The 23,037-nt window shown below is 44.7% G+C and overlaps 1 protein-coding gene across 2 annotated transcripts in view; it reads right to left on the bottom strand.

The window, feature by feature from the left end:
- Positions 1-16,693, bottom strand: part of PPM1D (protein phosphatase, Mg2+/Mn2+ dependent 1D) — an 80,736-nt gene extending 64,043 nt beyond the window's left edge. Inside the window, exon 1 of one of the 2 annotated variants that reach the window (XM_069757225.1) lies at positions 16,483-16,693. In XM_069757225.1, the coding sequence (XP_069613326.1) occupies positions 16,483-16,678 (196 nt within the window). In that variant the 5' untranslated portion in view covers positions 16,679-16,693. Of the gene's footprint in view, positions 1-11,222; positions 11,853-16,482 lie in introns of those variants that run through there. The other variant, XM_069757224.1, reaches the window with a different exon arrangement.
- Positions 16,694-23,037: the final 6,344 nt, after the last annotated feature.

Here is a 23,037-nt window from a genome sequence, read left to right on the forward strand (position 1 = left end):
AGAGTGAGAGAGAGAGTGAGAGAGAGAGTGAGAGAGAGAGTGAGAGAGAGAGAGTGAGAGAGAGAGAGTGAGAGAGAGAGTGAGAGAGAGAGAGTGAGAGAGAGAGAGTGAGAGAGAGAGTGAGAGAGAGTGAGAGAGAGAGAGTGAGAGAGAGAGTGAGAGACAGAGTGAGAGACAGAGTGAGAGACAGAGAGAGAGAGAGAGTGAGAGAGAGAGAGAGAGAATGTGAGAGAGAATGTGAGAGAGAATGTGAGAGAATGTGAGAGTTTTATGAGAACTGTCGCCGTATCAACCAATCACTACACAGCTCGCATGTCCTGCAGTGTTCTTGAATAATAAAAGCTGTACTGTGATTGGTTGCTATGAGAGACACTTTCCTGTTCGTCATTGTAAACCACCTGTGTCTTTGGAAAAGAAACAGCAGTTTTTCCCCAGGTCTCAAATGCTATGCTGTAAGGTGCAATTCCAGCACACATATAAACTTATTCCAATCACCACATCATGGTGGATCAGTGGTTAGCAGTGTTCAAATCCCACCAAGGACAAAATCTGCAAGCAGTTTAGAAACACACATACATACATCTCAGCAATGTAATCCAAGATCTCAAACATACCAAAGTTTATTGGAATACAAAATTATATATTGCAATAAAAGTGGTGAAAATAGAGAGGTCACCAAAATGTGCACAAAAGTAGTAATATACTGGAAACAGAAGCACAAAATAAACTTTTGTTTAGGGTGCACGTTTTAACAATGCACTAAGTGTATACAGTCTATGGCTAATATGCCTTTAAATATCATACAGAATAGTATAGTGTAAATTGTTAGGACAATAGCCTGTTGAAAAAAAAAAACTGTGTATATCAGAAATGCAGAGCCATATACAGTTAAGTCCATATATATTTGGACAGAGATGACATTTTTCTCATTTTGGTTACAGACATTACCACAATGAATTTTAAACAAAACAATTCAGATGCAGTTGAAGTTCAGACTTTCAGCTTTCATTTGAGGGTATCCACATTAAAATTGGATGAAGGGTTTAGGAGTTTCAGCTACTTAACATGTGCCACCCTGTTTTTAAAGGGACCAAAAGTAATTGGACAATTGACTCCAAGGCTATTTCATGGACAGGTGTGGGCAATCCCTTCGTTATGTCATTCTCAATTAAGCAGATAAAAGGCCTGGAGTTGATTTGAGGTGTGGTGCTTGCATTTGGAAGGTTTTGCTGTGAAGTAAACATGCGGTCAAAGGAGCTCTCCATGCAGGTGACACAAGCCATCCTTAAGCTGCGAAAACAGAAAAAACCCATCCGAAAAATTGCTACAATATTAGGAGTGGCAAAATCTACAGTCTGGTACATTCTGAGAAAGAAAGAAAGCACTGGTGAACTCATCAATGCAAAAAGACCTGGGCGCCCACGGAAGACAACAGTGGTCGATGATCGCAGAATAATCTCTATGGTGAAGAGAAACCCCTTCACAACAGCCAAGCAAGTGAACAACACTCTCCAGGAGGTCGGCGTATCAATATCCAAATCTACCATAAAGAGAAGACTGCATGAAAGTAAATACAGAGGGTTCACTGCACGGTGCAAGCCACTCATAAGCATCAAGAATAAAAAGGCGAGACTGGACTTTGTTAACAAACATCTAAAAAAGCCAGCAAAGTTCTGGAAGAACATTCTTTGGACAGATGAAAGATCAACCTCTATCAGAATGATGGAAAGAGAAAAGTATGGCGAAGGCGGGTACAGCTCATGATCCAAAGCATACCACATAATCTGTAAAACACGGCGGAGGGAGTGTGATGGCTTGGGCATGCATGGTTGCCAGGGGCACTGGGTCACTAGTGTTTATTGATGATGTGACACAGGACAGAAGCAGCCGAATGAATTCTGAGGTCTTCAGAGCCATACTGTGTGCTCAGATCCAGCCAAATGCAGCCAAACTGATTGGTCGTCGTTTCATACTACAGATGGACAATGACCCAAAACATAAAGCCAAAGCAACCCAGAAGTTTATTAAAGCAAAGAAGTGGAATATTCTTGAGTGGCCAAGTCAGTCACCTGATCTCAACCCAATTGAGCATGCATTTCACTTGTTAAAGACTAAACTTCAGACAGAAAGGCCCACAAACAGACAGCAACTGAAAACCACCGCAGTGAAGGCCTGGGAGAGCATCAAAAAGGAGGAAACACAGCGTCTGGTGATGTCCATGAGTTCAAGACTTCAGGCAGTCATTGCCAACAAAGGGTTTTCAACCAAGTACTAAAAATGAACATTTTATTTTACCCCTTTCTGCCAGCTGACGGAATAGTACATCAGCTGGCAGATCCCCTGCTTTGAGGTGGGCTCCGGCGGTGAGCCCACCCCAAAGCCGCGACATGTCAGCTGTTTTGTACAGCTGACATGTGCGCGCAATGAGCGCGAGCGGAATCGCGATCCGCCCGCGCCCATTAACTAGTTAAATGCCGCCGTCAAGCGCTGACAGCGGCATTTAACTAGCGCTCCCGGCCGCAGGTGCTCGCACTACTGACCCCCGTCACATGATTGGGGGTCAGCAGTGCATTTCCTTAACAACCAGAGGTCTCCTTGAGACCTCTATGGTTGTTGATGGCCGATTGCTTTGAGCGCCACCCTGTGGTCGGCATTCAAAGCAACCCTGCATTTCTGCTACATAGAGGTGATCTGTGCATCACCTCTATATAGCAGAGCCGATCGAGTTGTGCATGCTTCTAGCCTCCTATGGAGGCTATTGAAGCATGCCAAAAGTTAAAAAAAAGTGATTAAAAATAAAGAAAAATAAAAAAATATATAAAAGTTCAAATCGCCCCCCTTTCGCCCCAATCAAAATAAAACAATTTAAAAAATTAAAAAAAAAAAAAATCAAACATACACATATTTGGTATCGCCGCGTTCAGAATCGCCTGATCTATCAATAAAAACAAAGGATTCACCTGACCGCTAAATGGCGTAGCGAGGAAAAAAAAAATCAAAACACCAAAATTACGTTTTTTTTGGTCGCCGCGACATAGCATTGAAATGCAATAACAGGCGATCAAAAGAACGTATCTACACCAAAACGGTATCATTAAAAACGCCAGCTCGGCACGCAAAAAATAAGCCCTCACCTGACCCCAGATCACGAAAATTGGAAACGCTACGGGTATCGGAAAATCGCGCAATTTTTTTTTTTTTTTTTTTAAGCGAACTTTGGAGTTTTTTTTTCACCACTTAACCCCTTTCTGCCATTAGACGTACTATTGCGTCCATGTGGGGTGGGCTTTACTTCCCAAGGACGCAATAGTAGGTCATATGCGATCGGCAGCGCTCACGGGGGGAGCGCCGCCGATCGCGGCCGGGTGTCAGCTGTTTATCGCAGCTGACATCCGGCACTATGTGCCAGGAGCGGTCACGGACCGCCCCCGGCACATTAACCCCCGGCACACCGCGATCAAAGATGATCGCGATGTGCCGGCGGTGCAGGGAAGCACCGCGCAGGGAGGGGGCTCCCTGCGGGCTTCCCTGAGCCCCCCGCAGCAACGCGATGTGATCGCGTTGCTGCGAGGGTCTCACCTCCCTCCCTGCTCCCTCCAGCCCCGGATCCAAGATGGCCGCGGATCCGGGTCCTGCAGGGAGGGAGGTGGCTTCACAGAGCCTGCTCAGAGCAGGCACTGTGAAGGCTGCAGCGCTGCATGTCAGATCAGTGATCTGACAGAGTGCTGTGCAAACTGTCAGATCACTGATCTGTGATGTCCCCCCTGGGACAAAGTAAAAAAAAAAAATTTCAAATGTGTAAAAAAAAATAAAAAAAAATATTCCAAAATAATGAAAAAAAAATATATATATATTATTCCCATAAATACATTTCTTTATCTAAATAAATAAAAAACAATAAAAGTACACATATTTAGTATCGCCGCGTCCGTAACGGCCCGACCTATAAAACTGGCCCACTAGTTAACCCCTTCAGTAAACACCGTAAGAAAAAAAAAAAAAAAACGAGGCAAAAAACAACGCTTTATTATCATACCGCCGAACAAAAAGTGGAATAACACGCGATCAAAAAGACAGATATAAATAACCATGGTACCGCTGAAAACGCCATCTTGTCCCGCAAAAAACGAGCCGCCATACAGCATCATCAGCAAAAAAATAAAAAAGTTATAGTCCTGAGAATAAAGCGATGCAAAAATAATTATTTTTTCTATAAAATAGTTTTAATCATATAAAAGCGCCAAAACATAAAAAAATGATATAAATGAGGTGTCGCTGTAATCGTACTGACCCGAAGAATAAAACTGCTTCATCAATTTTACCAAACGCGGAACGGTATAAACGCCTCCCCCAAAAGAAATTCATGAATAGCTGGTTTTTGGTCATTCTGCCTCACAAAAATCGGAATAAAAAGCGATCAAAAAATATGTCACGTGCCCGAAAATGTTACCAATAAAAACATCAACTCGTCCCGCAAAAAACAAGACCTCACATGACTCTGTGGACCAAAATATAGAAAAATTATAGCTCTCAAAATGTGGTAACGCAAAAAATATTTTTTGCAATAAAAAGCGTCTTTCAGTGTGTGACGGCTGCCAATCATAAAAATCTGCTAAAAAACCCGCTATAAAAGTAAATCAAACCCCCCTTCATCACCCCCTTAGTTAGGGAAAAATTAAAAAAATGTATTTATTTCCATTTTCCCATTAGGGCTAGGGTTAGAGTTAGGGCTAGGGTTAGGGCTAGGGTTAGGGCTAGGGTTAGGGCTAGGGTTAGGGCTAGGGTTAGGGCTAGGGCTAGGGCTACAGTTTGGGTTGGGGCTAAAGTTACAGTTAGGGTTTAGATTACATTTACGGTTGGGAATAGGGTTGGGATTAGGGTTAGGGGTGTGTCAGGGTTAGAGGTGTGGTTAGGGTTACTGTTGGGATTAGGGTTAGGGATGTGTTTGGATTAGGGTTTCAGTTATAATTGGGGGGTTTCCACTGTTTAGGCACATCAGGGGCTCTCCAAACGCGACATGGCGTCCGATCTCAATTCCAGCCAATTCTGCGTTGAAAAAGTAAAACAGTGCTTCTTCCCTTCCGAGCTCTCCCGTGTGCCCAAACAGGGGTTTACCCCAACATATGGGGTATCAGCGTACTCAGGACAAATAGGACAACAACTTTTAGGGTCCAATTTCTCCTGCTACCCTTGGGAAAATACAAAACTCGGGGCTAAAACATTTTTTGTGGGAAAAAAAAAAGATTTTTTATTTTCACGGCTCTGCGTTATAAACTGTAGTGAAACACTTGGGGGTTCAAAGTTCTCACAACACATCTAGATTAGTTCCCTGGGGGGTCTAGTTTCCAATATGGGGTCACTTGTGGGGGGTTTCTACTGTTTAGGTACATTAGGGGTTCTGCAAACGCAATGTGACGTCTGCAGACCATTCCATCTAAGTCTGCATTCAAATGGCACTCCTTCCCTTCTGAGCCCTCCCATGTGCCCAAACAGTGGTTCCCCCCCACATATGGTGTATCATCGCACTCAGGACAAATTGGGCAACAAATTTTGGGGTCCAATTTCTCCTGTTACCCTCAGGAAAATACAAAACTGGGGGCTAAAAAAATAATTTTTGTGGGAAAAAAATTTTGTTTTATTTTTACGGCTCTGCATTATAAACTTCTGTGAAGCACTTGGTGGGTCAAAGTGCTCACCACACCTCTAGATAAGTTCCTTAGGGGGTCTACTTTCCAAAATGGTGTCATTTGTGGGGGGTTTCAATGTTTAGGCACATCAGTGGCTCTTCAAACGCAACATGGCGTCCCATCTCAATTCCTGTCAATTTTGCTTTGAAAAGTCAAATGGCACTCCTTCGCTTCCGAGCTCTGCCATGCGCCCAAACAGTGGTTTACCCCCACATGTGGGGTATTGGCATACTCAGGACAAATTGTACAACAATGTTTGGGGTCCATTTTCTCCTGTTACCCTTGGTAAAATAAAACAAATTGGAGCTGAATTAAATTTTTTGTGAAAAAAAGTTAAATGTTCATTTTTATTTAAACATTCAAAAAATTCCTGTGAAGCACCAGAAGGGTTAATAAACTTCTTGAATATGGTTTTGAGCACCTTGAGGGGTGTAGTTTTTAGAATGGTGTCACACTTGGGTATTTTCTATCATATAGACCCCTCAAAATTACTTCAAATGAGATGTGGTCCCTAAAATAAAATGGTGTTGTAGAAATAAGAAATTGCTGGTCAACTTTTAACCCTTATAACTCCCTAACAAAAAAAAATTTTGGTTCCAAAATTGTGCTGATGTAAAGTAGACATGTGGGAAATGTTACTTATTAAGTATTTTGTGTGACATATCTCTGTGATTTAATTGCATAAAAATTCAAAGTTGGAAAATTGCGAAATTTTCATAATTTTCGCCAAATTTCCGTTTTTTTCACAAATAAACGCAGGTACTATCAAATAATTTTTACCATTGTCATGAAGTACAATGTGTCACGAGAAAACAATGTCAGAATCACCAGGATACATTGAAGCGTTCCAGAGTTATAACCTCATAAAGGGACAGTGGTCAGAATTGTAAAAATTGGCCCGGTCATTAACGTGCAAACCACCCTTGGGGGTAAAGGGGTTAAAAAAAAACCTAGACATGTTAGGTGTCTATGAACTCGTAATGACCTGGAGAATCATAATGGCAGGTTAGTTTTAGCATTTGGTGAACCTAGCAAAAAAGCCAAACAAAAAACAAGTGTGAGATTGCACTTTTTTTGCCACTTGGAATTTTTTTCCCGTTTTCTGTTACATGGCACGGTAAAACCAATGGTGTCGTTCAAAAGTACATCTCGTCCCGCAAAAAATAAGCCCTCACATGGCCATATTGACGGAAAAATAAAAACGTTATGGCTCTGGGAAGGAGGGGAGCAAAAAACGAAAATGAAAAAGCTCCGGGGATGAAGGGGTTAAAATTTAATCTGTCCAATTACTTTTGGTCCCTTTAGGCTGTGTGCAAACGTTGCAGATTTCATCTTTTTATATATAAAAACGCAAAAAAAACACATACATTATGCATCCCATCATTTAGAATGCATTCCGCAATTTTTGTGCACATGATGCGTTTTTTACCACGGAAAAAAAAACATTGCGGTAAAAAACACAGCATGTTCATTAATTTTGTGGATATTTTGCAGATTTCTTACTATATTATTGCATTGGGAACCTCTGGAAAAATCCACAAACAAACGCACCAAAAACACGGTAAAAACGCGCAAAATAACGCATACGGATTTCTTGCAGAAAATGTCCTGTTTTGCTCAAGAAATTTATGCAAGAAATCCTAAACATGTGCACATAGCCTTAAAAACAGGGTGGCACATGTTAAGGAGCTGAAACTCCTAAACCCTTCATCCAATTTTAATGTGGATACCCTCAAATGAAAGCTGAAAGTCTGAACTTCAACTGCATCTGAATTGTTTTGTTTAAAATTCATTGTGGTAATGTCTAGAACCAAAATTAGAAAAATGTTGTCTCTGTCCAAATATATATGGACTTAAAGGGCCACTGTCACCCCCCCTCCAGCCGTTATAAACTAAAAGAACCACCTTGTGCAGCAGTAATGCTGCAGTCTAACAAGGTGGCTCTTTTAGTTTTGTGTTCATGTATTACTAAAATAAAGCGTTTAGAAACTTTTCAAAAATAACTATCTTTGTCCATGGAGGCGGGTCTGAAGCCTCTTCTTAGAAGCGCCCAACTGCCGTCAGTCATCTGTTGGGTTGATTTTCGCCGCCCCCTCAGCGCTATTATTGTGTCCGGCGCCTGTGCTCTTCTGCCTTGCGCAGACGCATAGAGCATTATCCGTCCGAGCGCTGGTGCCGGGTTCCTTTCTGCGCCTGTGCGGTCAGTGCGGCCAGCCTGTTACTGAATCCCCGCCCCGCACTGTGTTATGCAGTATGCACAGTGCGGGGCTGGGATTCCTGGGCATGCGCACTGCGCTTGTCAGACGCTCCACAGATCCCCCGCCTTCCAGCATTGTTCTGTGCGGCTGTTCCAAACGCCGGCAAGGATACCTGTATATTCCGGCAACGCTGAAAGGCGGGGGACCTGGGGAGCGTCTGAGAAGCGCAGTGCGCATGCCCAGGAATCCCAGCCCCGCACTGTGCATAATGCATAACACAGTCCGGGGCGGGGATTCAGTAACAGGGTGGCCGCACTGCCCGCACAAGCGCAGAACGGAACCCGGCACCAGCGCTAGGACGGCAAATGCTCTATGCGCCTGCGCAAGGCAGAAGAGCAGAGCGCAGGTGCCAGAATTCACACAATAACAGCGCTGAGGGGGGCGGCGAAAATCTACACAAGAGATGACTGACGGCAGTTGGGCGCTTCTAAGAGGAGGCTTCTGTCCCGCCTCCATGGACAAAGATAGTTATTTCAGCGAAATTATAAATACATTTATTGTGGGAATAACAGAAACAAAAACCAAAAGAGCCACCTTGTTTAGAATGCAGCATTACTGCTGCACAAGGTGGCTCTTTTAGTTTATAACGGCTGGAGGGGGTGACAGTGGCCCTTTAACTGTAGACATATAAACATAGTAAGGATAGAGTACTTGTATACAGAGGCCGGAACAAATTTATGACTAATGGCCTGTGTATATAGCCTCAAAGCCATCAGTGGAACACAAGTGATAACTAAGTAACAATTTAGCTACCAGTAATAGAGTAATGGTTACCTGTAGCCATGGTTTGAGGGAAGGGATGCTGCACACCTCGACGCACGTTTCACCGCCTACCTGCTGCCTCATCAGCTTAATCTATTAGCTACAAGTATTTTACTTCGGTATCACTTGTGTTTCACTGATGGCTTTGAGGTTATATACATAGGCTTTTCAGAGACCATTATAGTCATAAATTTGTTCCTGCCTCCATATACAAATATTCTAGCCCTAATATGTTTATATGGCTCTGCATTTCTGATATACACAGTATTTTTTCAACAGGCTATTGTCCTAATGATTTACACGATAACATTGTGTGTGATATTTAAAGGCATATTAGCCATATGGACTGTATACACGTATACTTAGTGGGTTGTTTTTTTTTTTTTCACGAATGCTTGTTTAGGATGCACCATTTATCCCCGTGCTTCGGTTTCCAGTTCATTACTTCTTTTCTGTACATTTTGGTGACCTCTCCAAGTTCACCATTTTATTGCATTATGCAATTTTGTATTTCCATACATTTTATATCTGCTTGAGAGTTTGGATCCCATTGCTTGTACTGCTACTCTAGGTTTCATCTCCAAGGACTTTGTATGTTCTCTCTATGTTTGTGTGGGTCTCCTCCTATACTCCAAAGACATACTGATGGGGAAGCTATTGTGAGCCCCAATGGGGACAGCGATGACGTCTAAAGCGCTGCGGAATAAGGTAGCGGTATACAAGCAAAGCATAAATCAATCATTCCCATTTCTCCCTGAAAACGCTTTTTTATGCAAGATAACACTTCTGTTCTGCTATGGACTCATAATTAGTGGTGATCTAACTACTGGGTTCCCTACAACCATGAGAACGCAAGGGCATGGGGAGGAGTACGCCAGCCAGTGTTGTGTGGCACATCGCCTCTCTTATGTGTGTAGTGCCCGACTTTTGAATGGACAAGTTTTAATCTGTAGCTTGGATCACTGGATTGGCGAACATCATCTATATTTCTTTTTAGCAAGATTTGGTCCTCAAAAAAAAAAAAAAGTGAAAAAAGGCCACATGAATGAATCATTTACCCCAGATTCTCATCTATGAGAGTGGTATTGCCAGGCTTGCTCCGCTGTTTACATAACTCCCATAGAAGCTAATGGAAGGAGCCACCCCTTGCATTCATTCCATGCCTGGGTGGGATTTTCTAATCTGTACACTTTGGGAACAGACGCACCTACTCATGAGGCATCAAAGGGAGAACACATCATCTGCTAGTTCATATAGGAGGAACTTCGTCAATAGCCTACACCCAGATGAATGATTCTGCTTGGGAAGTGACAAGGGCAAGTGTCTCATGGATTACTCACAAGTTTTACTAAGGGCCGGGAATACAGATTACAGGTGGTACCAGCAAGTATTTATACTAAAAGGTAGCAACGCGTTTCACACGGATCCTTTCTGGTGCAGCGCTCGGCAACAAAATACTCCAAAAACAGACATCTGAACCCAAAAACAAAAGCGTGGCCAGATCTCGTCTATGGGGTAAAGGTGCTTGATTATTACAAACATTAGATTGTATAGTGCGGATGCTACCTAGCAAGCGCCACTACTGACAGCAATGGTTCCTTGATTTCTGGGGCGCCACTGCCGCCAGTCAGGACCAAGTCGGACAGGTTTTAGGCAGGTCAATAGATCAGCAGACAAAAGAGGACCAGGCTGAAGGGTTAGGGTACAGGACACCAGCCAGGGGGGCACATTGCCATGTAGCGGCTGGACCAGGAGGACAGACGGGACCGCCAGCAATCAGGGGAAGCCCAGTCCCAAAGATATCCTGACAGCAGGAACAATGGCCGGCACCTCACCCCACGGGCCACTGCTACCAGTCAGGACCAAGTCGGACAGGTTTTAGGCAGGTCAATAGATCAGCAGACAAAAGAGGACCAGGCTGAAGGGTTAGGGTACAGGACACCAGCCGGGGTGGCACATCGCCATGTAGCGGCTGGACCAGGAGGACAGACGGGACCGCCAGCAATCAGGGGAAGCCCAGTCCCAAAGATATCCTGACAGCAGGAACAATGGCCGGCACCTCACCCCACGGGCCACTGCTACCAGTCAGGACCAAGTCGGACAGGTTTTAGGCAGGTCAATAGATCAGCAGACAAAAGAGGACCAGGCTGAAGGGTTAGGGTACAGGACACCAGCCAGGGGGGCACATTGCCATGTAGCGGCTGGACCAGGAGGACAGACCGGACCGCCGACAGTCAGGGGAAGCCCAGTCCCAAAGATATCCTGACAGCAGGAACAATGGCCGGCACCTCACCCCGCGGGCCACACATCAGCTTCCTGGGTACCTCCAGCTACACTGGGGTATAATAAGACAAGCCTTCTGCCACCCTCGGCTTGGGGCACCCCTGCCACCTCTATGGGCACAGAACTGGCTGAATCCTGCTCCGCACCACCAATCTGCATATCCTACCAAAACAAAGGCCATTAATCCCCTGCCCCCTCATCCTACATGGCAGGGCTGGCAGCTCATACTCACGGAGCTTCTTCCACATGGCATGGTGGCAGGCGACGAAGCCCTTGCGGATGGCGGCACACACTTCCTCCGGGTCCCGGGACATGAAGCCCCTCTGCTTCCTGATGAAGCCCCATAGGTGATCCCTGGCGAAGTGAGCGGCTTCCCGGCCTCCGTGCCCATCAAAGACGGCGAAGAAGCCCACACACCGGCCGCTCCTGCCGCTGGCCCGGGCGCCCGTCCGCTCCGCACAGTCCTCGTCTTCTTCCTCTTCCCAGGACAGCTCGCCCTCTCCGGGCTCCGGCTCCAGTAAGATCTGGGTGACGTCCTCCATGTACTTCCTGCCGCCTTGGTCCGAGGACACACTCACCCGCAGGCTGAAAGGACTCTCCATGCCTCTGCTCTGATGCCGGACCCGGCTGTGGCCGCCGCCGCCGTCTTCTCACAGCTGGAGAGGATATACAGTGTATGTATATTTTTTTTTTTTACCAAGCCCGCCCGCTTCCGAGAGGCGACTGTTTGCACCGCCCGCCCGCGCTTCTTATTGTTTATGTTCAACACTGTCCCGACCTGTTCTACAGCCGCCGTGACGTCACGCTCCAATGGAACACTCAGCTGTGCAGCACGCACTGTCCTCCTCCACCCGCCCCTACCCACTGCGCATGCGCGCTAACAGAAAGGAAGCCGCTGGCGGCGTGGAGGAGGCGGAGAGAAGCTGGGAGGCTCTCGAACTTTCTGAAAGGCAGCGCACGTCCATCTTTGAATGCAGGAAAACACACAGTGCGAGGGCATAATGTAAAAAAGTATATGACGACTTTACCTGCATTATGCATACTATGCTCTTATAACAAACTATTGCAGATACTCTCACCACAGTATGTCCTGCTCCTGAGGGTCTTCAGAACGTGAGGAGGATGTGTGTTTAGGGTAGTTGGTAAATGTAGGGGCTCTTTCTCACGGTGACATAAGCCAACAACAACCAATCAGAGCTCAGCTTTCATTTCTTACGCTGCTCTGGTCAAATGAAAGCTGCGTGTTTCCAGTAATGCTCCACCCCAGCAGCGCCACCACCCAGAGGCGTAGCTAGGGGTTCAGCTCAGGGGGGGCGAAAAATCTGAGTGGGCCCCTAACCAGTAGCCCTGATTTCAACTGAGGTGGCGCACTCTATTTGTGGTTATAGGAGAACCTCAGCAGATTACAGTGCTGGAACTGAAAAAATCTCTATACAAAAAACAATACTGATATTACCGCCATATGTTGACGTCATAATGGTGGATACCAGTGCTGCAGAATATACAAGAGTTTACAATACAGTTACAGACAATAACTTACAGGTGATGTTCTTTTTGATAATCATTCACTTTTACACCTTACTCAGACCAATATGACGACTTCTCCAGCCAGGACTCCTCTGCAGAGATAACAACAAAGACACATTTGACCTCTTTCACATTTCCAGCCCAGTACCCATCTATCTCCAACCTGCACAAACTACTCAACCCAATACTGAGCCACTGCTGTTGCATGTGTCCCTACTATTGCTCCTGCTGTGTGATACAAAAGCAATGCTGCTCATATTGCCTCACATAATAATGCCATCATTGGGACATTTACAAAGTAGAATGTCTCTTTTGTGCCCTCACAGTAGCCCCCACACTGTATATAGGTCCCCATACTGTATGATGGCCCCCACAGTTGCCTTTAAAGGGAACCTGTCACCCCGTTTTTTGAGATTGAGCTATAAATACTGTTAAATAGGGCCTGCGCTGTGTGTTCCTATAGTGTATGTAGTGTACCCCGATTCCCCATGTATGCTGAGAAATAACTTACCAAAGTCGCCGTTTTCGCCTGTCAATCAGGCTGGTCAGGTCGGGAGGGCGTGGTGACATCGCTGGTTCTTCCTCAGCTTTACGTTGGTGGCGTAGTGGTGAACAAGCAGCGCACGATCTGCGCTGTAATCCCTTGCATCGGTGGGGGCGGCCATCTTCCTGGGGCCGCGCGTGCGCAGATCGAGTGCTCTGCTGCACGGGGCTTCAGGAAAATGGCCGCGGGATGCCGCGCGTGCGCATTAGAGATCGGGGCGGCCATTTTCCCAAAGCCGAGTTTGCATCTCGGCTTTGGGAAAATGGCCGCCGCGATCTCTAATGCGCACGCGCGGCATCCCGCGGCCATTTTCCTGAAGCCCCGTGCAGCAGAGCACTCGATCTGCGCACGCGCGGCCCCAGGAAGATGGCCGCCCCCACCGATGCAAGGGATTACAGCGCAGATCGCGCGCTGCTTGTTCACCACTACGCCACTACGCCACCAACGTAAAGCTGGGGAAGAACCAGCGATGTCACCACGCCCTCCCGACCTGACCAGCCTGATTGACAGGCGAAAACGGCGACTTTGGTAAGTTATTTCTCAGCATACATGGGGAATCGGGGTACACTACATACACTATAGGAACACACAGCGCAGGCCCTATTTAACAGTATTTATAGCTCAATCTCAAAAAACGGGGGTGACAGGTTCCCTTTAAACTGTACTGTATAATGGCCTCCGCATTAGATCCCATGCTGTATAATGACCCTTACATTTCCTCCCATGCTGTATAATGACCCCCGCATTAGCTCATCTGCTGTATAATGGCCTCCAAATTAGCTCTAACACTGTATGATGGGTCCCAAAAATAGCTAACATGCTGTATGCTGGCTCCACATTAGCTCCCATACTGTATAATGACCCATGCATTAGCTCTCACGCTGTATACTGGCTCCCGCATTAGCTCATCCGCTGTATAATGACCCCCGAATTAGCTCTAACACTGTATAATGGCCCCCGCTGTACCTCCCATGCCTTTGATTCTGGTCTCTGTCGGTCCCTATTTGTGGGCTACAACTTGCACAGTCCTGACGTATATGACAAAGGGCTAAATAGAAGAAAACAGAAACAGCCAGTGGGTGTGTATAGAGGCCAGCATATGTGAATAGCTCCCTTAATGTACCCAGGTAACCCTAAAAGAAATACTATTGTCTGGACAAGACCCCAAAGAGGGGACCGGAAAGAAAGAGGGAATCAGAAGAGAGAGAGGTAAAATATTACTCGTGGAAAGTCTTCTCTTTTATTCCCTTTTCTGCCTTTGGGGGGGTCTTGATGTCCAGACTGAGTATACGTTCAGGGGTCTATATGTGATCATCTATACGCACCTACTGACTGTTTGTATTTTCTTCTATTTGGCTCTTTTATCATATATATATTCATCCTTAACTTTGTGGGGATTATTTTTTTTAATAAAAACTTATATAATTGGGTTTTCATGCTTGCCACCCTGGATTTACAATATGAGATGATAGGACCCTCACCCCGGCTACAGGACCAAGTCACAGGGTGTGTGTGTATAGATAGATAGATAGATATGAGATAGATAGATAGATGATAGATAGATATGAGATAGATAATATAATAATAATTTTTATTTATATAGCGCCAACATATTCCGCAGCGCTTTACAAATTATAGAGGGGACTTGTACAGACAATAGACATTACAGCATAACAGAAATACAGTTCAAAACAGATACCAGGAGGAGTGAGGGCCCTGCTCGCAAGCTTACAAACTATGGGGAAAAGGGGAGACACGAAAGGTGGATGGTAACAATTGCTTTAGTTATTCGGACCAGCTATAGTGTAAGGCTCAGGTGTTCATGTAAAGCTGCATGAACCAGTTAACTGCCTAAGTATGTAGCAGTACAGACACAGAGGGCTAATACTGCATAAAGTGAATGAGAACATGATGCGAGGAACCTTTTTTTTTATTATTATAAATAGGGCACACAGGGATCGTTAGGTTAATGCATTGAGGCGGTAGGCCAGTCTGAACAAATGAGTTTTTAGGGCACGCTTAAAACTGTGGGAATTGGGGATTAATCGTATTAACCTAGGTAGTGCATTCCAAAGAATCGGCGCAGCACGTGTAAAGTCTTGGAGACGGGAGTGGGAGGTTCTGATTATTGAGGATGCTAACCTGAGGTCATTAGCGGAGCGGAGGGCACGGGTAGGGTGGTAGACTGATACCAGGGAGGAGATGTAGGGTGGTGCTGAGCCATGGAGTGCTTTGTGGATGAGGGTAGTAGTTTTGTACTGGATTCTGGAGTGGATGGGTAACCAGTGTAATGACTGGCACAGGGTAGAGGCATCGGTGTAACGGTTGGTGAGGAATATGATCCTGGCTGCAGCATTCAGGACAGATTGGAGCGGGGAGAGTTTTGCAAGAGGGAGGCCGATTAGTAGAGAGTTACAATAGTCCAGACGAGAATGAATAAGTGAAACAGAGTTTTTGCAGAGTCGAAAGTAAGAAAAGGGCGAATTCTAGAAATGTTTTTGAGATGCAGATAAGAAGAGCGAGCCAGTGATCGGATGTAGGGGGTGAATGAAAGGTCAGAATCAAGGATGACCCCAAGGCAGCGGGCATGTTGCTTTGGAGTAATGGTGGAACCGCACACGGAGATGGCAATGTCAGGCAAAGGTAGGTTAGTAGAGGGAGAGAACACGAGGAGTTCAGTTTTTGACAGGTTTAGTTTCAGATAGAGGGAGGACATAATGTTAGAGACAGCGGTAAGACATAAATAGATATGAGATAGATGATAGATAGATAGATAATAGATAGATATGAGATAGATGATAGATAGATAGATAATAGATAGATATGAGATAGATGATAGATAGATAGATAATAGATAGATATGAGATAGATGATAGATAGATAGATAGATAGATAATAGATAGATATGAGATAGATGATAGATAGATAGATAATAGATAGATATGAGATAGATGATAGATAGATAGATAGATAATAGATAGATATGAGATAGATGATAGATAGATAGATAATAGATAGATATGAGATAGATGATAGATAGATAGATAGATAGATAGATAGATAGATAGATAGAGAGTGAGACTTTAAAGCAGCACTAGCAAACAGTGTGTAATATACAGCTGCTACACCCAAACATTCCAGGCATTTACCGATCTTCAATGTAGCAGCAAAAAAAATGAAAAAACAGTTTTGGTTCTCCTGGATAATGGTTCTCAGTAGAACCAACATGTGGCTGAGCCCCAATGGGCTACTAAAACACTATTTTTTTTATTTTGTCAATGGTGCCCTGCCTCAGATACAAGACCACTACAAGAAAATAAACAATCCAGGACTTGTAAGGAGGGGAGCAGCGTCCTGCCCCCTCCTCACTGCACAGACACAACCCCCCCTGCACGCAGCAACCCAAGCTCTAAATACTCACAGCACCACCTTGTCTTGCTCCTCTCCAGCCGGAAGAAGCAGCCAGTGCTCTGAGCTCTCGTGCAGTCTCTCGTGCAGTCTCTCGTGCAGACACACAGGGTGCAATGGGGGAGTGTGCTATAGAACAGACAGTGGTAGTGCAGGGAGATTATGTTTCCCCACACTACAGTGGAGAGAACTACATCGGAGTGCTGCATAAGCCGGCATAGTTAACAGCTGCAGTAACTCTGAGTGGGCCCCCTCAGAGCAAGGGGCCTGGGGCGACCGCACCCTCTGCCCCCCTGGTAGCTACGCTACTGCCACCACCCCTAGAACTTTCCACAGTCCCACCGCCCACTCTTGGAAAAGTTCCACTTCTGCACCACATCCTCACAATCACACATTAAGTCTATGTTTCCACAGGGCGTAATCTCTGAGCTTTGGACACAGCGCCACCCCTTTTGTATGCGCGGCGATTCCGGATGTGTTCATTGAACACATCCGGAATCACCGCATCATATTCATAGACTGTTATTTATGTTGTGGAGTCGGAGCATCTCTGCAAGATAAATAGACATGCCGTCTGTAAAGATGCACCGCATGTCCAGTTACGCAGGGCCGCACGGATAGTGGAGACAGGATTTCATAAAATCCCCTCCACTATGCTGTAACATCTGGATGCTGCGGCTGTACGCAGTGTCCAATCAACAGCAAATCCTGAACGAATCCTTAACGTGGAAACATACCCTATCAGTTCCCATCGAACACCAGATCACACATACAGTACAGACCAAAAGTTTGTTAACACACCTCATTCAAAGATTTTTCTCTATTTTCATGACTAAGAAAATTGTACATTCACACTGAAGGCATCAAAACTATGAATTAACACATGTGGAATTATATACTTAACAAAAAAGTGTGAAACAACAGAAAATATGTATTATATTCTAGGTTCTTCCAAGTAGCCACCTTTTGCTTTGGTGACTGCTTTGCACACTCTTGGCATTCTCTTAATGAGCTTCAAGAGGTAGTCACCAGAAATGATTTTCACTTCACAGGTGTGCCTTGTCAGGTTTAATAAGTGTGATTTCTTGCCTTATAAATGGGGTTGGGACCATCAGTTGTGTTGTGCAGAAGTCTGGTGGATACACAGCTGATAGTCCTACTGAACAGACTGTTAGAATTTGTATTATGGCAAGAAAAAAACAGCTAAGTAAAGAAAAACGAGTGGCCACCATTACTTTAAGAAATGAAGGTCAGTCAGTCCGAAAATTTGGGAAAACTTTGAAAGTGTCCCCAAGTGCAGTGGCAAAAACCATCAAGCGCTACAAAGAAACTGGCTCACATGAGGACCGCTAACAGGAAAGGAAGACCAAGAGTCACCTCTGCTTCTGAGGATAAGTTTATCCGAGTCACCAGCCTCAGAAATCGCAGGTTAACAGCAGCTCAGATTAGAGACCAGGTCAATGCCACACAGAGTTCTAGCTGCAGACACATCTCTACAACAACTGTTAAGAGGAGACTTTGTGCAGCAGGCCTTCATGGTAAAATAGCTGCTAGGAAACCAATGCTAAGGACAGGCAACAAGCAGAAGAGACTTGTTTGGGCTGAAGAACACAATGAATGGACATTAGAACAGTGGAAATCTGTGCTTTGGTCTGATGAGTCCAAAATTGAGATCTTTGGTTCCAACCACCGTGTCTTTGTGTGACGCATAAAAGGTGAACGGATGGACTCTACATGCCTGGTTCCCACCGTGAAGCATGAAGGAGGAGGTGTGATGGTGTGGGGGTGCTTTGCTGGTGACACTGTTGGGGATTTATTAAAAATTTAAGGCATACTGAACCAGCATGGCTACCACAGCATCTTGCAGCAGCATGCTATTCCATCCGGTTTGCGTTTAGTTGGACCATCATTTATTTTTCACAAGACAATGACCCCAAACACACCTCCAGGTTGTGTAAGGGCTATTTGACCAAGAAGGAGAGTGATGAGGTTCTACGCCAGATGACCTGGCCTCCACAGTCACCAGACCTGAACCCAGTCGCGATGGTTTGGGGTGAGCTGGACCACAGAGTGAAAGCAAAAGGGTCAACAAGTGCTAAGCATCTCTGGGAGCTCCTTCAAGACTGTTGGAAGACTATTTCCGGTGTCTACCTCTTGAAGCTCCTCAAGAGAATGCTAAGAGTGTGCAAATTAGTAATCAAAGCAAAAGGTGGCTACTTTGAAGAACCTAGAATATAAGACATATTTTCAGTTGTTTCACACTTTTTTGTTAAGTATATAATTCCACATGTGTTAATTCATAGTTTTGATGCCTTCAGTGTGAATGTACAATTTTCATAGTCATGAAAATACAGAAAAAGCTTTGAGTGAGAAGGTGTGTCCAAACTTTTGGTCTGCACTGTACATAGCCAGCAGCTTTTGTTTTGGACAAAAGATTTTTTCAGCCTGCCACCATGACAAGGAGACCCTTTTGACCAGGCCCTACTCTATTCTACTCTTTTAAACATTTCTTAAAAGATCAAGTACTCTTTTTAGATATATTTTTCTGTAAGGGAATGTGTTACGCACTTTTTTAAATGACCAATAATATCACATACAAGGGACAGATACCGTCACACCATGGCCGGACTACATATTACCACCATATAGTGACTGAATAATACCACATACAAGGAACAAATATCGCCACACTATGACCAGTCCACATATTACCACTGCATAGTGGCCAGGTAATACCACATACAGAGATAAGCACCGCTATATCATGACAAGATGACTTATTACCACCACATAGTGACTGAATAATATCACATACAAGGGACAAATACCACCACACAATGACCAGACCCCATAATACCACCACATAGTGACCGAATTCTACAATACCGATCATTAATTGAAAAAAAAAAAAAATACTAAAATTATTATACATCTACTGGTTTGTCTTGCGGTATACTAGTACTGATCCGTGCCTGTGGCTGAGATATAATCGTTTTGGCGGATAACGTCCACTGCGGTGTTTCCATTGACAAAACACGGTCTCCATAAAAGAACTCTATAATGAATATTCAAAACATCTATATGAAGATCTAATGACAATTTAAACTCCTCTGTGGCCTGCAAGAGGTAATCAAGTTCCGCGTTGATGGCCCATGCACAACTTTTTGCCATGGAGAAGAATTTTTGTAGTGCTATGTACCAGTTTTTTTTCCTAATAACTGCAGATCTATTTTGCCATGGGGTGCCCATTATGGTAACCACAATCAAATAGAGCGATATGTGTACAATTTAGTATTTTATTATATCTAACAATCTCGCACCCCTCCAATCTATTCTAAACTCAGCTGCCCCACTAATCCACCTGTCCCCCCGCTATTCCCTGGCCTCTCCCCTCTGTCAATCGCTTCACTGGCTCACCATTACCCAGCGACTCCATTACAAAAGCCTAACCATGACATACAAAGCCATCCACAACCTGTCTCCTCCATACATCTGTGACCTTGTCTCCCGGTACTTACCTAAACACAACCTCCGATCCTCACAAGATCTCCTCTACTCCCCTCTTATCTCCTCTTCCCACAATCGCATACAAGATTTCTCTAGCGCATCACCCCTACTCTGGAACTCTCTACCACAACATATCAGACTCTCGCCTACCATCAAAACCTTCAAAAAGAACCTGAAGACCCACCTTTTCCGACAAGCCTACAACCTGCAGTAACCACCGATCGACCAAACCACTGCGCGACCAGCTCTATCCTCACCTACTGTATCCTCACCCATCCCTTGTAGATTGTGAGCCCTCGCGGGCAGGGTCCTCTCTCCTCCTGTACCAGTTGTGACTTGTATTGTTCAAGATTATTGTACTTGTTTTTATTATGTATACCCCTCCTCACATGTAAAGCGCCATGGAATAAATGGCGCTATAATAATAAATAATAATAATTATATTGTTTATTTTTATATTTATTACTTTTGTATCTATGTGACATCGGTGTTCAAAATTCACACTCATTCTAGTAATTTATTTGTAAACGTCACATTTTAATATTCTAATAATTAATATTTATACACCTGATTAGCATAATACATGCTAATTTCACAGTCATTAGAACATATCCTTTTGGATTATATATTTTCTCTGGCACCTCACTGCGCGCGATCACATCTCAACACACGCCAGTTTATATACATAGTACTATAGTTTATCACTAAGTATAATTAGTCATTCTTATCCACTGCACCATTTTTGCACCATATTCACCCATACTGCCAACACAAGCCAATGTCCACACGCTCTATGGCAAAACAGTTAGATCTCTAACCTCCGTTGTGACGCATGAAACGGTCTCTCACCCTTTGACGGCTGGATGAGTGGCCGCTCAGGAGCCCTGGCGCATGCACCGTCTCACAGACCGCCCATGTTGACTTGCTTTCCAGGGCCGCAAATCCATGCGTCTCATGAAGGGATGATGTCAGCAACACATGCGCGCTATATAGCGGAACAGGTTACGACATTCATTATCCATGCGCACGGCACAGTAGACACATGACCGACACACCTCTATAACCGCCATCTCTGATTGGCTACACACACTATTTATACATTTCCACCTTCTCCTAACACACGTCTCCTGACGAAGAAAGCGAAACGTGCGTTGGGGCAGCGGGGGACACCATACACAGACTCCTCATTGATGTAAGTGCTGCGAATTACTATGTCATTATAGCCAGATCCTCCTAGGGAACAGTATATCCCACAATTTACAGGTGTTACTTCTTAGTGGCTTTATTTATACTATTATCTGCAAGCACATGTGGGATTACATTCTGTGTAATGGTTTTTTTCCTGCTTGGAATGCAGTAACCTTGTATGTTACTTCATGGTTTTTAATTATATTTAAATAAACATTATTTTTATTGGCACCTTATACTACATTTTCTTGTTGTGATTCATATAAACTATCTAGTTTTTGGTGCCCTCCCACATTTCTATGGATTTCATTGTGTAGTTAAAATTATTATAAGTAACATTATACACAGGAGCTCTGTATACAGTGTATAGTGTCAGTATACAGGGAACGCACTGGCTCACTAGTGACTTCGCTAGTTGACGCCATAATTGCTTCCACTCAGAACTCATCTCTGCAGAAAATAACACGGCTATCTAGAGCTCGCTTCCAGAGCACATTCCCCAATTTTTCCCCAACTTCTACAACACACCAGATGAAGAAAAAAAAGCGACATACTACCCCCCTGTACAGTAACAGGACCCCCCACTGAAAACAGTACCATGAAAAATAAAATACATCACAGCAATAATAATATTAATTAACCCCTACAATAATAATGTCCCGCATCCAGGCCCCTTCTTGTAATTATGTCCCCCATCCTGGCCCCTTGCATCTCATTCCTGGCCCCATATATTCTTCCTTCCTGCTCCCATGTGTCTCTATTCAGACTCATATATTCTCCTTCTTCCTTCTTACTCCCATGTGTCTCTATTCAGCCTCATATATTCTCCAATCCTGCCCCCTATGTTCTCCCATCCTACCCCATTTGTCTCCATCCTGCCCCATGTGTTCTCCCATCCTGCCCCATGCGTCTCCATCCTGCCCCATATGTTTTCCCATCCTGCCCTTATATTATCTATCCTGCCCCATACCATCTCCCATCCTGCCTCATATGTCCCCATCCTGACCCATGTGTTCTCCCATCCTGCACCATGTATCTCTATCCTGCCCCCTGTGTTTCCATCCTGGCCCGTGTGTTCTCTATCCTGCCCCATATGATCTCCCATTTTGCCCCATATGTCTTCTTTGTGCCCCATGTGTCTCCATCCTGCCTCATTTGTTTTCACATCCCGCCCCATATGTGTCATGACACAGCTGTCGGGTGAACTGGGACCAGGGGCTCCTTCCCTGTCCCTAACTATAGGGGATGCCCTAGCTCGCCCTATTCCCTGGATACTTCTGAAGGGGAAGATGACGTGGCCTCCACTCTTGCCTTATCTCCTGCATCAATCCTCCATCTGTTCTCTTCCCCCACCAAGGGAGGAGGGGCGTTGTCATGCACAACAGTATACCAACCCAATGAACAACGGTAATTGAAAATACCAGGCATACAAATATTCACTCACATATAACAGAGGAATGCATCGGAGAGTGGAAGACAGGGAAAAACCAAAGTAAGGTTATGTGCACACGTTGCAGATTTCCTGCAGATCTGCAGCTTTTTTTCCGCGCAGAAACGCTGCAGATCCGCAAGTGATTTACAGTACAATGTAAATCAATGGCAAAAAAAAATGCTGTGCTAATGGTGCAGAAAAATCTGCACAACACAGCAGATTCAAAAAAAAGGACCATGTCACTTTTTTTGCAGATCTGCTGCATTTCTGCACCCATTCCATAATAGAAATCTGCAGGGGTAAAAAAAGAAATACGCACAAAAATCTGCAACGTGTGCATATACCAAAAAAAGGCGCAGATTCTGACCTGAGTTTTCTGCCAAGAAATGCAGAATCTGCACAGAAAATTCCACAGTCAAATCTGCAACGTGTGCACATAGC

The sequence above is a fragment of the Ranitomeya imitator genome, chromosome 3 (assembly GCF_032444005.1).
Source record: "Ranitomeya imitator isolate aRanImi1 chromosome 3, aRanImi1.pri, whole genome shotgun sequence".
Classification (NCBI taxonomy): domain Eukaryota; kingdom Metazoa; phylum Chordata; class Amphibia; order Anura; family Dendrobatidae; genus Ranitomeya; species Ranitomeya imitator.